The 18,011-nt window shown below is 43.2% G+C and overlaps 1 protein-coding gene across 1 annotated transcript; it reads right to left on the bottom strand.

The window, feature by feature from the left end:
• Positions 1–5,636: 5,636 nt before the first annotated feature.
• Positions 5,637–17,598, bottom strand: LOC149303584 (hydroxyproline dehydrogenase-like). The gene is made up of 10 exons (XM_089481129.1): positions 17,467–17,598; positions 15,122–15,315; positions 13,498–13,618; positions 10,836–10,919; positions 10,633–10,713; positions 9,586–9,732; positions 9,025–9,191; positions 7,649–7,759; positions 5,947–6,035; positions 5,637–5,806 (listed from the first exon to the last, which is right to left on the bottom strand). The coding sequence occupies exons 1-10, from the start codon at positions 17,596–17,598 to the stop codon at positions 5,637–5,639; spliced, it is 1,296 nt and encodes a 431-aa protein (XP_089337255.1).
• Positions 17,599–18,011: the final 413 nt, after the last annotated feature.

Here is an 18,011-nt window from a genome sequence, read left to right as displayed (position 1 = left end):
TTCATTCACATTGTGCCACTGTGCCATCCCTCACAGCCTCACTCACCCCTCCAAAATACCCACAGAGGAGGTCATAAACGATAAGGGGGCAGTTCAACATTCATCACACTATTGATCCCCAGTTCTCTTTACAGAGAAAGCCAAGACATAGCAGCTTGCTGGCCACCGCTCCCATAAAATCCCATTTGCCTTGTCTAGCGCCTCTAGCAATTTTTGGCAGGCCGTCTGGCTTTAATCCAGTTATTCCTTCCTGTACGTGTCCGAGTACAGCTCAATAATATGCAAACTGCATAAGCCTATTATATAAAGCCTCAGCTACTCCCCCCGCCACCTTGCTGGCTGGTCTGCTTGCATGGGAAAGCACAAACCCAGTTAAAAATCCAAGGGCTCTTCCAAAAACCCAAATATAGCACTTTATTGCTATGCATACACTATGGAATCCTGGAATTTGTTATCTATTTCAGCCCTACAGCAGAGAAGACACAAGGAGCTACCTCTTACTGATAATTAATTTATTTCAATTAATCTCATCCCCATCCTATAAACTGATAAAATAATCCCCATTAGTCAGATTTTATGGGAAAGTACTAATTGCCATTACAGGGAGTGCAAAGATTTATTAAATTTTCCACCAATTCCTTCTGCCCCATGACTTACCACCTTGGACCATTATCATTTAGGATATGAAATGGACAACAGATGGGCTGTATGGGACCTTCAACTATTTGTACTGCCCTCAAGCTCTTCCAGACACTCTTTGCTGAAATGGCAATATTACTGTTCAAGAAAAGATAACTGGTGCTCCTGGAAGCATCCAGGAGCCATGATTTTGGTGTAACGTAAGGTGCAAAGCTCTGCTTTGATGCAGGGAAGTTGAGTTTGTCTGCAGTCTTTCAAAAGTAGAAGCAAATTTCCAGCTACTTCTGGTTTAGGGAAAATGCAAGAAAACATATGTATTTAGAGGAACATGTGCCCCCCAACAAGTCTCCAAGGGCTGCATCCACACTGCAGAATAATCCAGGTTGACATCACTTTAACAACCATAGATTAATGCTAAGGAATTTGGGGAATTGTAGTTTGTTATGGCACCAAAGCTCTCTGACAGCGAAGGCTACATGTCTCACAAAACTACAATTCACAGAGTTCCAAAACAATGAGCCATGGCAGTTAAAGTAGTGTCAAACTGGATTATTTCTGCAGTGTGAATGCAGCCAAGGAGAGCATAATTGGCCTCTGATCCCACCAAAGTTGTTTAACTTTCTTAAAAAATGAAAACAAGTAGGAACAAATATGAACACACAGTATGGGACTGTATATCCCACTTATTGAACAATTGGTGTAACAAGGGGGATTTTCTCTCAGTTGTTTGTGGCCTTTGTCAACAACAACAACAACAACAACAACAACAACAACAACAAAGGGCTCAGCACATGGCATTCTTCAATTGTTACTAAAGTTTCCTCAAATAGTGACAGTCCTACCACTAGATAAAATGAGACCACCAACTCCGGTTACAAATTTTGGGTGTCATGAAAGGGCAAGAAATTGTTATTTATCTATTATGGTGTTGCTATAGTTGTGCTGCCAGGAATGGGAAGAAGTGTTTATGGGATTTTCTGCTTCATAAGCTAAAAATAACTTGTCTGGCGGTGGAGGCTATGTATCTCGACTCAGCTGGTGCAGGGCACCGTTTGCTGTTCAGGCAGCAAAATGTCTTCAGCTGGCCCTAGCTCATATCACAAACCAAATCCCAGTCCCAGCCCCACAATTCTTTGGGAGCATGGACATTTTACAAACTGGAAATGTGTACAGGTATTTCTCAGTAAATGAGCCAATGTGTAGTGATTCTGAGTGAAGACCAGGGTTTGAATTCTGGCTCAGCTATGTAAACTGACTAGGTGATTTTGGGCAAGTCATAGCCTCATAGGACGGCAATGGCAAACCCCCTGTAAAGAAACTTGCCAAGAACCCCCTGTGATAGGTTGACCTTAGGGTTGCCATAAGTAGGAAACGACATGACAGTACACAACAACAACAATAGCAGAGCAGTGAATGAATTAGAGGTGTTCCTGGGTTTTACTTCTTTAACAGACATTTTGGTACCAGAGGTAGAAATAACATGAAAAGAGGAAGAGCTTCTATATCACAAAAGCAAACCATAAGTCGGAAATAACTTGAAGGGACAACAGCAACAGACTATTTTAAAGCTCCTTAAAAGCTTAAACTTTAAAAGCTTCTTCCAAAATCCATCGGGGGAAGTTAAACAGCCTCCACTTTTCTTCTGATTCCCATTTTGGTGGCAAAACGTACTGGTCTATGCTTTTACAACATGTCAAGGTAGCTGGTGAGCAGGCTAATCTGCTTTCTTCTTTTCTTGCTGTTTTGCTCTTTGCACATGTTCAGGTAAGTGATTCTGGAGGCAGCTGTTGTACTGTTGTTCCTTTACCATTCCTTTACACAGTGACAGTCGGATTACTGAGAGTAGAATCCCATTCTTTCCTAGATCAAACTTTATTGCATTGTTTATTGCACACACACTGCTGCAACTCAGCCCTGAGAATCTGTCTTTCTCAAGCCCTCTTTCACCATCTTCCCAATGCCAATGTTGCAACAAACCTTCCAACTAGACAGAAGAGAAGAAAAATGGGGCTGTGCTGGGCTCTCATAAAAATATTTTGCAAAGGAGAACTGCTTTGTCAGAGGCTTTGTTAACTGAGGTATGCCTGTATGCATAAAAGCAGCCTAGCTTATTCATTCTGGCTGAGACGTCTCCAAATTTTAGGGAGTTGTGGAACCATAATAAATAACTAGCACAAACTAGTAAGGCAAAACTTCCATAATTTATAGAATGCTGAAAATTACCAGCAAATGTACCATGTGAAAATACTGATTAATTGACAGCACAGCAAGAGAGAAGGAGTTTATCACACTGGGGCTGATTTCAGCATTAAAGAGAGATTAAAGCACATTTAAAGCTTTAAAGGACGAAGTTCACAGTTTGGAGTGTTCCTGGACTCGTCTCTACAGTTGTCATCTCATGTGGAGGCGGTGGCCAGGAGTGCTTAGTACCAACTTTGGTTAATACGCCAACTGCACCCCTACCTGGCCCAGAGGGACCTTGAAGCAGTAGTACATGCTCTGGTAACCTCCCGCTTAGACTTCTGTAATGCGCTCTACATGGGGCTGCCTTTGTACCAAGTTGAGAAGCTTCAGTTGATCCAAAATGCTGCAGCCAGATTGGTCACGGGAACATCTAGATCAGACCATATCACTCCAATATTAAAATCTTTACATTGGCTGCCAATCAGCTTCTGGGTGCAATACAAAGTGTTGGTTATTACCTTTAAAGCCCTACGTGACTTGGGTCCGAGTTACTTAAGGGAACACCTCTTCCTACACAATCCGCCCCGCACTCTTAGAATATCAGGGGGAAAACTACTGGGATACACAAAAACCAGATTAGTTACAACTTCCCATAAAGCTTTCACAGTCGCAGCCCCTGAACTATGGAACAAGCTCCCGGGAGAGATCCACCTTATTACTATACTGGAAGCCTTTAAGAAGGCACTTAAGACGGATCTCTTCCAGCCGGCCTATCCATTTGATCTGCTATAATTGATCCTAAAGAACACCTCCACTTCCGACTCAATAGTATGGGAACAGACGACGATTGGATATTTTAATGATTGGTAGAAGTATTGCTGACTGTTTTATTGTTTGTATTTTTAGATAACATTGTATTTGCATTTTGTATTGTTGAATTTTTAGCTGTAATCCCACCTCAATCCGCAGGGAGAGGTGGGAAATATAAATAAAATTTATTGCTATTATTATCCCATAAATGAAACGGAAATGGTGAGTAATTGTGTGAATGATTATCACATGCAATTGTGCAAATAAAGTGATATCAGAAATGCATTGTCGCTGAAATCCCAAAACTAAAAAGATGCGCATTAGTGCTTCTTTGTGACCTCTTTAATGGTGGGTTTTGTGCGACGTCGTGTGAAATCATTACGTGTAATTATTGAATTTTTCCAGGATATTCATGGGATAAACTCCTTAGACTCATGTCTCACCCAAGAAATTTTGCTGGTTGTGGTGATTAAGGGGAGTCTTCACCTGGAATGCTAGGTGAATCTAAATTCAATGATGGCGATAGTAGGGGTGCCATTAGTCCGGACCTCCAAACCGGGACAAATGTAGGACAAAATTTTCAAATGTAGGACCCTTTTTTTTTTGGTCCTACATTTGAAAAAGAGCCTCGCTGAGGGGAGGATTCCTTCTCCGCCTGGGCTCAGTTCTCAGCAAGGACGGAGCCCAAGTGGAGAAGGAATCCGCCCCCAGGGAGGCTTTCTTTTCCCCTTGGGCTCCGTTTTTGCCAACAGAGCCCAGGGGGAAAAGAATCCTCGCTGAGGGAAGGATTCCTTCTCCACTTGGGCTCCGTTCTCACCAAGGACGGAGCCCAAGCGGAGAAGGAATCCTCCCCTCAGGGAGGCTTTTTTTTCCCCGCCTGGGCTCCGTTTTTGCCTGTGGAGCTCAGGCGGGGAAAGAAGTCTGGCCTCAGCAGGCGAGGCTTCTTTCCCTCCTTCGGCTCCAGCGGAGCCAAAGAGGGGAGGGAAGCCCCCCCGCCAAAGAGAGAGGCCTACAGAGGCCTCTCTCTCTTTCCCCCGCCACCGCTGTTGCACACTTTGCAACAAAGCCCGGGGGCGGGGAAAATCCGGGGGCGGGGCCAACCCGGGGCAGGACCGTGCGGACCCGCCCAAAACCGGGAAAGTCCTGTCCACAGGCGGGATATGGCAAGCCTACGATGGGGTGAACTCTCCACCACACCAAAAGGCAGCAGACCAAGTTGGGGATGAAAACAGACTTCATAACTCTGCTCTTCAAGCGAAGGAAATGGCAGGGAAGAGCATGAAGAACGGTAAAGGAACCACTGCCATCCCCCAGGATTTGTCACTTGAGGTGGTTGCCTCATTTTGCCCAGTGGTCAAGTTGAAACAAAGCCATTTAGGTCAGTGTTTCTTTGGCTATCTGATGTAGGGGACTAGCAATGATCCCCCTCTCCCCCTGTGCCAAGGACAAGCACTATATTTGTACCTGTTGTACACAGATGTTTTTGTCTTTCTTCGACTTGCCAGGGACTGGCAGCCATTAGTTCAGGGATCAGCAATGGTCCAAGGACCACTATTTTGAGTAGCACTGATTTAGTTGATCTGCAATTCTAGACACCCACAGATTTCCCTTCCCAGCTCAAATTCATCACTCACCCCAAACATCCTGAGGAAAAAAGACATCCTCGGTCCTCTCCCTACAGTTTCCTGGATCTTCACATTTTAAGCTTTGCTTCTTTATCTCTATGCCAATACCTGGACCCTGCCTAGCTTTTCTGTCTCTGTGCAAGTACATGTGTGTGTTAGTTCACAGACTCACAACATTGCTCAGCCACAGGAGTCTCTGGTTTTGGCATCATGGAGACCTGGCAAGGCCAAAGGATGAACTTTTGGAAGATCATATTGGATGTGACACCAGAGAAAGGAGATGTTATACTGGAGGGAGGGGGAGGTCCTAGTTGTATGTGTCCAGGAAGGGATAGAGGCAAGAAGGTGGGATTGTACTTTGGGAATTTTTAGATTTCCTCAAGACCTCCTCAGGATCCGTCTGCGTAGCTCCAAGTGCAACAGATTACGTTCCTTCCTGATCCCTTGCAGGACACTCTGGTTCTCATGGGCACGGCGGATCAGGTAGGGGATCACCTCTTCCACCGTTCCATAAGGGATGGATTTGTAGATGGCATAACCTGCCTGACCTAGGTTTGTGCAAGGAAGGTTTTAAAAGGGAAGGAGGAAAAAACACACACAGAGAGAAAGGATGTGAGTGTATGGCAGGAAGAAGGAAAAGGCGAAACTGGCTGGCGGCAGGACAGGATCATTGTGGAATAACACTCACCTAGTGCCAAGGACACCTGGTCACACATGCCCAGCAGCTGCCCAAAGCTGACAGGTCCAGTAGCCTTGTCGATACCCATCTCTTCCATCCTTAAAACAAGCACAGCCCACTGAGTATGGATGTCGGACAGAAGTAAAAAGTATATGCCATAAGCTAGAAGGCATCAGTTAACTTTTCGGCTCAGTCATTAACTCTTTGGCCACATTCGGGCAAGTCACTTTGCTCAGTGTTTCATCATGTGCATTAGCAATATATGGATAAAAATACTGGCCTACAGAGTTGGCTGTTACATTAGGAAGAGGACAATAGCTGCTGCCAGTAGCGAACTAGGGGGGCATTTTGAAAGACTAGTGAATTCCTATGTATTTAATTTGTTATTATATTTTACTGCTAAAGGACGGGAAGGGGGCTTATTATTCCATCTCATGCCAAATAACTCAGATGGCTTTGGGGGCCTTGAATGGCAGAGGGAATCTTTGTTGCTTTATGTCATGCAGCAGAATCACTTCATCTGGCACTGTTCCCCAGGCAATAAAGAACAGTGTAAATTCTAAAAGCCAGTAAGAAGTACATGTTCACAGCCATTCAACAGTGATGGCTGTAAGCATGCAAGTGGATATGGTGCAAATGGATCTTTACATAATATAGGGGTCATTTGTTCTTATCTTTAACATGTCAGAGTGGTGAATAGCTTGTGCATGTCTCACCTCCCAAAAAGGATGTATGTCTCAGACAACAGGAGCTATTATTTTTCTGCAGCTCTTTAAGACCTACAGTCTGTGCTCCAAGCCATGCTTCAACAGCATTTTCCGTGTGCATTAAGTGTTCTGCCTGCTTGCATGCAGCTACAATTGAGATGTGGATAGGGACTGGAGTATGAGTTGCTGATGCCACAAAATGAGTGTTTTGTCCCTGAAGCATAAAAAGGATGTTTCATTCCATTCCCCCATAGCAAGGGTGGGAATCATGTCACCCACCAAATATTGTTGAATTACAGTTCCCAGCATTCTTTGGCTATGCTGGCCAGGCTTGCCATCATCATGTGAAGGGCTGCATGACTCTTACCCTTGGCCGAATGGTAGGGCCCATACTCTCCAAATGTCTCAGTTTGGCAGGAACAATCCAGATTAATCTTCTGCTGTCCCACTTTTTCAGTAGCTTTTAAAATGCCCCAGTCTCTCTCTCCTCCTCTTACTTTCTCCCTTCATCTTCTGCTTACTTTGATTGCTGCAAACTGAACTCAAAATGCAAAGTTTGCATTTAATTGACTCAAAGGGAGGGAAGGGGAGGCTCTTGCCTTTACTTGTAGACACAAGGAAAAGCATGTTTTCCTCCACATTCAGAGCTTTTGTCATTTGGACCACACTGATGTTGTGTCCCAGATTTCCTCTGTGAAATGTTGGTGGGCATGGAGGCCTACCCTATAATTTTGGCTCCCATTATTATTCTCCCATCTAATGTACTTTCTCAAGCATCTTTGTGAGATGCTGCCCTTTAACATAGGGAGAGAAAGTTTTATTTCTCCTGAGTAAGGCATTTCTCACATCCTTTTCTTATTCTCACAGCTTTCAGACAGAACTGCTTATGTCCAGGTTGACAAAGTTTTAAGGAGGAAGTGATGGACACACTTACAGAACTGTAAAACATTTCATTAGTGTCTTACATAAATAGACAACCCCGTCTTCTGCCATTCCCTTCATACCTCTGCACAGCATGCATCACTGAGGTTTCATTATGTGTGGCCACTATCAGCTCAAAGCTCCCCCTGGCTTTAGACACTTGATCCAAACTGAAATCCAAACAGCGTTGATAACTGTTTCACAAGGAGAAAAAGGAAGCTCAGCCATCAGAAGGTAAGAGAGACTCTCAACATGAAGTTCACAAAAGAGTACCAGCCAATCCAGATTCTTCCTTTGCTTTTTGTTTTCCTGGTGGTACGGGGGGGACAAGTATACCCAAATCTCCAGATTGGTATAAAACCTTTCATATCTCCACTGCGGTCCATGAGAAGCAGCTATTGGTAGTTTCACAGTCTACCAGCTATTACTGGCTGGAATTTTGGACCATCAGTGATTCGGATTCTATTCAAGAATCTAGGAATCAGTGAGGTATCATCAGATAATGTGGCACATTCCAAGTAATGGGCTCTTGGTAACCCTTCAGGTTTGGTTCAAGGACCCCCTGTGGATGCTCAAGTCTACTACTGTGGCATAGTAAAATGATGTCCCTTTTATAAAATGGTCAAATCAAGGTTTGCTTTTTGGAATTTATAATTTTAAAAAATATTTTCAAGCCGTGCATGATTAACTCCATGGATAAGGACTGTACTCTTGTGATCTTCTCTATGGTGATTTCATTTAGATAATTTGAAATGGCACCCAAATCACTTATCAATCACCACTGGAACCACAGTTGTTTTCTTTTCCCAGGTGCTGAATCTCAATTTGTAGCTCTCAATATTTTATAATATCTTCCCTCTGTTTGAACACCTACCATCACTGGAATCACCTTCAATTTGTTCAGTCACTTCATTCCATTTCCTTCTCTCTCCACTTTCCCTTTCCTCACACTCAGTTTGTTCATGTTTCATGCCAGGGAGTTATCATTGAACAGTTCTGGAGGTTCCATCCTTTTGCAACTTCTGTTTCTTCTTGAGATCTTTCATACCACCGAAAAACTCAGTAACCCTGAGTCCTTTGTTTCTTCTCTGTTGTGTGGTTGTGGTTTGGGCTGCATCTACACTATAGAATTAATGCTATTGGGCACTTATTTCACTGTCATTGCTCAAAGCTATGAAATTCTGGGATTTGTAGTTTTGTGAGATATTTAGTCTTCTCGGTCAGAGAGCTCTGGTGCCAGAACAAACTCCAGGTCCTGGGATTCCACAGGATGGAGTCATGACAGTTAAAGTGGTGTCAAACTACATTAATATTACAATGTGGCATCAGCCTTTGGTCTTGACTACATATGAACATGCATGTGAAGACTGAATCAGCATGAGGACAATGAAGCTTTTCATTCTTCACAGTCAATGGCTATACAGTTGAGGAATAGCTCTGTGGGCAGAGTCCTTCTCACCTATCATTGGTAGCCTCCCAGTTGGGTTGAACAGGATCAGGGTACCCCTTTTCCTTTGCCAGCTTTCGCTCCTTCTCCAGATATGCACCCCGCACCAGCTTCACTCCAAAACAGACCCCCAAGCATTTAGTGAGGGCCACATCTCGATTCAATCGCTCCAGTGTGTCCTGGGGAAAAGACAAAATTGGTCAGATGGAGAAATAAAAAAAGAGACTACAGTCATCCCTCCATATCCATGGATTTTTTTTATCCACAGATTCTAGCATCCACGGTTTGAAAATAGTTTAAATATACATAAATTCACAAAAGCAAGGCTTGATTTTGCCATTTTATATAAGTGACACCCTTTTACTGTGCCACTGTATTCAATGGGACATGAGCATGCATGTATTCTGGTATCAACAGGGGGTCCTGGAACCAAACCCCAGCAGATACTAAGGGTCCACTTTATCATCATCACTGAATTGGCAAAATTACAGTGAATCTTTTTTTGCTTCTAGGACATATCAGGAGCAGAAGAAGAAGAGACTGTCTGGGAACAAAGGGAACACATGAACCCACCTTGAGGTATGCCTGATATGTGTTCCAGATCCACGGATGTTGTGTGTTCCAGGTAGCCATCATTGCCATAGTGACAAGTGTCAGGGCAGGGTTAACATAGGTATATTCTGCATCCACCAGAACACGGACTCCTTTTTCGACAGCGTACTGGAGCAGGAGATATTATTGAAATGAAATACATCTCCTTATGCGGAGATTACAAAGGACACCAAATTAACGGATATGTTCAACCAGAAAGTAGGAAAGTTGACACCTCCTATTAATATTATTATTGATAACTACACAGTGATTTATTTCTGGTAGAGATTATTGGTTAAAAGTCCAGTATGGTTCTTCTTGTTTAAGGAATGGATCTTAATAGTAGATGAGAGTTTCCTATCAGAGAGTTTCCTATCAGAGAAATCTCTTTTTGTTTTTCAGCAATGAGACACCTTCCGCATCTCAGATTGCAAAAGCCAGCAGGTGAAACCGTTCATTGAACAAGTATTACTGACATACTGCAAGAACAGGCCCATGTGAATGCTAGAACAGCTGAAGTAAAACTGCAAAATTAGTGGTCTGACCTATTTGTGTCTCTTCTAAAAGTCTGTTGCTAACAATACGAGGCATAATGTGAAACAAAAAATTAACAGCACAGCCCTTTCTATATCTACTCAGAAGATAAATTCCACTTAATTCAGTCAGATTTGGGGTGCATCTCTAAGCTGTAGTAATAATGCAGTTAAAGTGCAAATAATGCACTTTAACTACCATGGCTCTATCTACAGAATCCTGGGATTTGTAGTTTTGTGAGATACTAACATCCTTTGGCAGAGAAGGCTGAAGACCTTGTCAAGCTACCAATCCCAGGATTCCATAGGATGGAGCTACAGCACTTAAAGTGGTGTCAAATGGCATTATTTCTACAGAGTAGATGCGCCTTTGCTCTCAAGTATTAATATTAATTGGACATGGTGCCTAAATGTAAATTCTTCCTGCCAGCTTTACTGCCTGTAACAAGACCCAGCCTGATGTAAGCTTCAGTCGTGAAACTATTTTTTGTGGTACCTGTGCCACAGAATTGAGACGACGCAAAGATTTACGGAAATGCTGGTTCTCTTCTGGGGTCAGGGAGCCAAAGTTCACATCCTGGTGTTAAGAGGGAAAAACACATATTTTAAAATATGTTTAAATCATCTAGTTTGCTAAGAAAATCTAGAAAGTCAAGAAGAATTAAGGAATGGGATGACAGAAGTGAATAAGAGACTCACTTCTCCTTTCATGGTAGCCACCACTCTTTCTAAGCTCAGATCCAACTTCCCGTCTTGTTCTTGCAGATGCAATGTAATCGTTTTCTGTGAAGAAAAGGAAAAAAGTGTATCCCCAAATATAAATTCATGTAGCCCAGGGCCAGGCCCAGAATTAGGTCTAAATGTGCTACATGAGGTGACAGAAGGTGGAAATGGTGTTACTTTTTAAACAGTTGTAGGAAGAGCTCATGTTTCTGCATGTCCTCAACATTAAAAACAAAACCACAACTGAGCAAGTAGAAAAGTAGCACAACAACATACACGTTGGCTGGGCTAGAAGCCTACTTTTTGAAGTGCTAGATTTTACTTGCAGAGAGTTTGGGATGTTCTATTTTTAAACATGAGAGATAAGTTTAAAATGGCCTTCTCCATCTGCAGACCACTATAGGCTACCATCATCCTGTTGCATGTGTACACCAGGTTTTATTCCTATTTGGTACACACACATTACTGACTGAGGCCACATAACACTCTAAACTACAGCTATCGACCTTTCTGCTCATTAGCATTGCTGTGTCTCTTATTATAAGGGATGCCCTTTATTTAAGGGTCAGAAAGTTTGTCCCTTATAGGATTGGCAGGCATACCTTATTATAAGGGATGTCCCTTGTTTGAGGGTTGGATTGCTTTTCCTTTTATGTCAACTGAGCAACATGCCCCAAAATCCTATAATTTTCGAAGTGCATCACATAACATATGAATATAGGCAATATGTTAGTTTTCCAGATAAATGCATAACTAGGGAGCCATTCAGATTACCTTTTGTACCAAATTGTAACCCGGGTTAAAAGTCAGAAGTTCCCATTCGCACCGACTTAAACACATCAGAATTAGGGTCTTTCACAATCGATCCAGGTCAAATCCCCCTTGGAGCGGTTTTTCCGAAAGTGGATTATTTCCCGTGTCTTTTAGGAAAACCCATTTCTTCCCTGCTGCTGGCAAAGGTGAAGTTGGCCCCGGTCATGATCGAGTCAAGTTCAAGGGAGGGATTTAGGGCAGAGGGAGGGCAGAGGATGGAACATGCCTCCCCTCTGTCAGGAAGCTCTCTCTCTCTCTCTCTCTCTCTCTTTTTGTAATTTATTTTTGACAGATTATGCGAATGCTTGTTCTACAGATTGATACCTATTGATAGACTGTCTCTGCTTGTGCTACATTTCCCTTTCGTTTGCTTGCTACTTTGCAAGTGGCATTTTAAAAAAATATTTGTGTGTGTGTGTGACAGAATATGCGCATGCTTGTGCTTCCTTTTTGGCAAATTGATACAATACGTGAATGCTTTTGCAACATACGTGTATGTGTATGTAAGGCATTCTGGGGCGGCAATCGGAGGGAAAGCAAAGAAAGAGGATGCAGAGATGGCATTCTGAGGTGAGGTATTATTATTATTATTATTATTATTATTATTATTATTATTATTGTGACAGGAAGAGGATGGCATGGGGAGGGAGGCAATGGCTTCAGAGGTGGCATTGGGCTTGAAGGGAAGAAGTTCCAAAGAGGAGGAAATGCTGAGCTGGAAGAGAAGGGGAAGCTAGAGGCTGGCATTCAGAGGGAAGGCTGTGGAAACCCATGACTTTGGGGGAGTCACACTCTCTCAGCCTCAGGGGAAAAGCAATGGCGAATCTCCTCAGAACCAATCTTGCCAAGAAAACCCCAGGATGGGGTCATTTTAGCGTTGCCATAATCTGTAATGACCCAAATACACACAACACACACACACACTTGGAGGTTTTTAAATTTGACAAGTTGACAGAATATGCGCACACTGCCACCAGTTTTTTTTTTAAAAGGAGTTGGGAAAGCACCCATTTGGTTGGCCAATGGCTGTAGGATATGTCACCTTTGACGAAAGCGGAAGTGAATTTAACTGACAACAAAGAAGGCTCCATTTTAAAGTGGTACTGCAAATGTGAACTTCAGAGGGGCAAACTGCATCGATCGAGGTAAAGGGTAGTATGAACTTCTTTCCGAGCATATTCGATATGGGGGCAACTGGATCTGCCCAGTTCTATCCAGAGCAAATGGGCTAGTGAGAATGGGACCTAGGTGAACTGAATCAACACTTTCATTTGGTATTTAGGCAGAACACAAACTTGTGACTACAGGTTGTCTCTCTCTTATCTGAAATGTTTGGGACTGGTAGTGTTTTGGATTTCAGATTTTTTTTGATTTAGGAATACCTGTATTTGCCTGTATAATGAGATATTTTGGAGAGCTAAACACAAGTCTAAACACAAAATTCATTTATGTTTCATGTATACCTAAGCCACATAGCCTGAAGGTAATTTTATACAATATTTTAAAACAATTTTGTGCATGAAACAAAGTTTGTGTACACTGAACCAGCAGAAAGCAAAGGTGTAACTATCTCAGCCATCCATGAAAAAAAGTTTTGGATTTTGGAGTATTTGGGATTTCAGTATTCTAGATAAGGGAGACTCAACCTGTAGCAATTTCCTGATTGTCAGTCCTACATGCCATAAATTTCAACTGTTCATTATTGTTATTTTGAAAAGGACCATTTTGGCAGCACTATTTCCCTTTCCTACTTCCCCTTCAAAGCTTCTTCCCACCCCTGCTCACAATCTCAGTGGCCCTTTTTCTGCTGTTCAAAATTACTCACACAGAGCTCAGCTGCCATCAGTGCGGTCACCTTCAGCTGCATCATAGGATTGGTGGCACCCTCCACTGACAGATCCAGGCAGGTAAGCATGGCATGGGTATTCTTCTCATACCATTCTTCCCTGGTCAGGAAACAGCAAGAGAATCCTCATCACTCTAGAATCTCCCCCAAGCATTCAACAGCAACCACACATGGAAAGCAACACCTTCCCATTTTCCCGATGCCCCTCAAGCACCAAAGTCTGACCTTATCCCTGACAATCAGTGGAGAAAGTTTAATCTGTGCTATTTCACTTGTTCTTTGGCTCTTAAAATTAGAGGTGTTTGTTCTGACTGTTTCTTACACTGTTCATCTGGATGGGGTTGCTCTCCCTCTGAAAGATCAGGTTCATAGCTTGGGGGTAATCTTGGACCCAATGCCATGGTGGCCAGGAGTGCCTTTGCCCAGCTTTGCCTGGTGTGCCAGCTATGCCCCTTTTTGGGGGGAGGTCAGATGTGGCCACAGTAGTTCATGCCTTAGTTACCTCTTAGTTAGACTACTGCAATGCACTCTATGGGGGGGCTGCCCTTGAAAAGTGTTCAGTGGCTGCAACTAGTGCAAAATGCAGCAACAGACTGGTGTCAGGTGTGCATTGTAGAGACTATATAACACCAGCCCTGCAAGAATTACATGAGCTTCCAATTTGCTTCTAAGATCAATTCAAGGTGCTAGCGTTGACCTACAAAGCCCTAAATTACTTGCAGCCAGGACTACCTCCTCCCATTATGAGCCTCCCAGAAATTTGATATCTTTAGAGAAGGCCCTGTTGTGTGTTACAACACTTTGTGGAGTTCAGTTGGTGGATACATGTAACAGTTTTTTTCTGTAGCAGTGCCTTGACTGTGGAACTCCCTAACCCAGATGTTATGCTTGCCCCATCTCTTTTAAACCTCTGGCAAGCAAGCCAAACAGTGGCATTTCAGTGTTTGAACCACTACACCATGCTAGCTGTTTCCTTTTGTAGCCTTCTAAAATGATAAGCTTATGTAGGTTTGGTTTTGGAGAACTCCCCCATGATTCAAGTGTTGACAGAAAACTAAAGTCAGAAGAGAGTATAATTTAATATTCCCTTCTACCTCATAATTCACCCTTACCCAGAATATTTATGCAGGCCCATGCCCAGGTTTCTTGCCATCTTCTCCTTGGTGTATGTGTGAGCCTTCAAGTAATCTGTCAACTCATTGTGACCCCATTAATTTCACAGGGTTTTCTTAGGCAACAAATACTTAAAGGTGGTTTTGCCAGTTCCTTCCTCTAAAATACAGCCTATAGCACCTGGTAGTCATTGGTAGTCTCCCATCCAAGTACTAATCATGGCTGATGCGGCTTAGCTTCCAAGATCAGACAGGATCCTTTAGGCGTCTTTAGCCAGTACTAGCACACACGTTGCAGATGGATAAATTCAATCAAGGAAGCTATGGCCTGTGAGGTCTGTAAGACCTGAGCAGAGCTGTTAATAACAGGATGACTTGGAGGGTTCTCCTATTCATAGGGCCACTATAAGTTGAAGTCAACTTGATAGTTGACCCAGTTTCTCTCCTATGGCCTAAACCCTGACCCTGTTTTCAGCTCATCCAATACTCACCCTTCCCTTGCCTGCCCCACATCTTCCTCTATAGGGACTGCGAGAAGAGGGTGGATCCCCAAACCTTGGAGCCGTTGCAATGTTTCCTTGATCTCTTCATGAGTTTCTCCAGCCACAAACTGTCCATACAGTGTAAAACGGAGCACTGAGCTCCATAGTCGGTAGCCCAGAACCCGTCGGCAGACAGAAAGAAGCTTGGAGGGACAGAGGGAAATACAGGGTGAGGGGAAGAAAATCCCAGAAAGGTTATTTTGTTCATCTGTTACAGGAAACACTCATGAAGACAGAGGGATAAAACCTGGAAATGTTTCTTTTGAGATTATTATTCTCAGAATCCCACAGGCAGCATAGCCATTGTCCAAAGTGGCTAGAAGATTCTGGGAGCTGAAATATGAAAAAATAATGGCCAAGATGCATCATCAGACGTAACTATGATGATGGAGCTCCATCATCATAGCTATGTCTGATGATGCCACACACCGAAAAGCCTACCTCTTAAACTAGGCAGCACCCAACTGAACCGTTTCTGAAGTGCTTCATATAGTGAAGCTGTGAGATGATGACTGCAGCACTCTTCCACTTCAGGGCATCTTGAGACCAGGCAGCTGGAGAGATCCCTTTGAGTTCTTCTACAACTGCTTGTCTCTACACACTCCATGGTCAGGAGACCACGAAAGACACTGTTTCCTAGCACTCCTTTCTGCAACACCTTGGAAACCTTTCAGTTGGAGCACTTCCTGGTCGAAAGGGTGTATTTTGGAGGTCATGTTTGGTTGTTAGCAACCATAAATGTGAACCCTCAAAAGTTCCAAAATCACAAGTCCAGTTTATGCTCTTGCAACTACTGAACAGAATGGCAGCCAACATTTCCAAACTCTGAGAGAGAACCCTGTGTCATTTTCAAGGCTAAACTGATTGACTTTGCATTCTTGAAAGACCTTATCTAGCAATTGGGAATACCTAATGCTTCTGATGCAAGCCTACATAATGTCATAATAATCATCTTTCAGTAACCATCTCCAAATGCCTTAAGGAAAGAAAGAAATAATAATAATTTAGGGGGATATTATTGTGGATGAAATCATCTCAGAAACATGACATCAGTAAACATTCATGTTAAAGGAATAACCATCTTTTGGTTTTCTTGATCCCAAGTCTCCTTTCTGGATAGGGTTAAGAGGCTGTCCATGACACAGCTTGGCCAAAAGATCTTTGTCAGAGTACCATCAGGGAAGGACTTTGGTATGGAACATGTCCTCAAATGTGACAGGGAAGGCACATCAGTTTTCCAAGTAAATTAAATTATACATTTTAGGGCCCCCAGGACTGTTTTTAAGGCTGTGGTAACTTAACATTTCGCAGGTAATTTGTTTTTAAATTTTGCCCGCTTGCAGGTACCTCCAGGTGGAGGGCAAATTGTTTTTCCCATGCATTATCATAAAAATATCCATAAATACAAAGACCCTAACAGACACAACTTATAGTTAGAAGTACCTGCCATGTGGTCAGCATAACTTACTTCCAAGTTAATGTGCACACAATAGATGACAAGCACATTTTATTATTCCTGTAAGGGTACAATGACAGTACCTCTTTTAATAGTTCTTAGTGTTTAATAACTTGGCACATTTTCTGATTGACAAATCTTAAGGAGCCTGACGAACATAGAGCTTTGGTAAACCAATTTTGTGAGATTATTTGGAGAGGGGTCTAGTTTTAGGGGGGCTTGAGCTTGAGTTCTGGAGTCCATGATGCATCCAGAGACGTAGCCAGGATTTTAGGAAGGGGGGGGCAGACTAAGTGCCACCATTATATTGGGGCTTGGGTGCAGCGGCGTGGCAGCACGCATCATTCATTTTTCTAACGGAAGGGGGGGTCCGGACCCCAAGAACCCCCCCTTGGCTACGTCCCTGATGCATGTTACCATCTGAAGAAGGTTGAGTCTCCCTTATCTGGAATTCCAAATTGCCCATGTGGGTGCCTGCTTTTTGATGGCACACAAACTTTGTTTCATGCAAAAAATTATTAAAAATAACATGTACAAAATGACCTTCAGGCTATCTGTATAAGGTATATACAAAACATAAATGAATGTCATGTTCAGACTTGGATCCCGTCTCCAAATTTATGTCATTATGTATAGGCAAAAATTCCAAACAATTCTGGTCCCAAGCATTTTGGATAAGGAAGACTCAACTTGTAGATCAAGTCTAAAATCATGTAAGTAAACATTGTAGCATTCCCCAACAGAGCACTATGGAGCACCCCTTTGCTACGGGTTATGATGTGGAGAGGGATTGGTTTGGTGGGTTATGGGTCAGGATTCAAAGGGCTCCTTCTCTCACCATGGGCGCTCTCTGAACCAGCCTTGGGGAGGAGCAGAGCAGGAACACCAGCAGTCCACGGCTAAGCTCCCAGTTGCTCTTGAGGCGGAAAACTTTCCCATCATCCAAATTTAACGAAAGATGTAGAGGCATGAGTGCCTTTGTAACAGCTTGGGGGGCTGTCCTGGGAAGAGTTGATTTCCAGGCAGTAGATCTTGGGCCCCAGAGGGCTATTACCCCACGATGCAACAAGTGAGGCCCCCGTGTCAGCATGCTGCCCGCTCTGAATGAATGTCACACCATGCCACTTCTGAGAATGCCACATCTGGTGCCTATCGCAGTGTTTGGTGTGGTGGCATCCAGGAAACATAGGGAGAGTGAGGGGGTGAGTACAACACATCCCAAGAAGGTGCTGCTTCAGTGGATTTGGGGGCTGGTGAGGGAGGAATGAGCTTGGTATAGCAGAAAAACTTCTGAGAACAAGTCACTTATTAACAATGGGACTCCAGGCTCTTCCATCTCTTTGCTTTATCCCATAAAACCCACTTTTCTTTAAAGAATACTCT

This window comes from Sceloporus occidentalis, unplaced genomic scaffold (genome assembly GCF_023333645.1).
Source record: "Sceloporus occidentalis isolate IW3139 unplaced genomic scaffold, rSceOcc1.0.p SCAF_14, whole genome shotgun sequence".
In the NCBI taxonomy this organism is placed as follows: Eukaryota; Metazoa; Chordata; class Lepidosauria; order Squamata; family Phrynosomatidae; genus Sceloporus; species Sceloporus occidentalis.
Note: the sequence above shows the minus strand (reverse complement) of the source record. Positions and strands in the feature narration are given on the sequence as shown.

Excerpts from the sequence above, each read along its gene's own strand:
- LOC149303584 (XM_089481129.1), bottom strand. The coding sequence starts at position 17,598 with ATGCCTCTACATCTTTCGTTAAATTTGGATGATGGGAAAGTTTTCCGC. Across the intron at positions 13,619-15,121 it reads GTGGGGCAGGCAAGGGAAGG|GGAAGAATGGTATGAGAAGA; the intron begins GTGAGTATTGGA and ends TTTCCTGACCAG. Across the intron at positions 9,192-9,585 it reads CATATCAGGCATACCTCAAG|GACACACTGGAGCGATTGAA; the intron begins GTGGGTTCATGT and ends TCTTTTCCCCAG.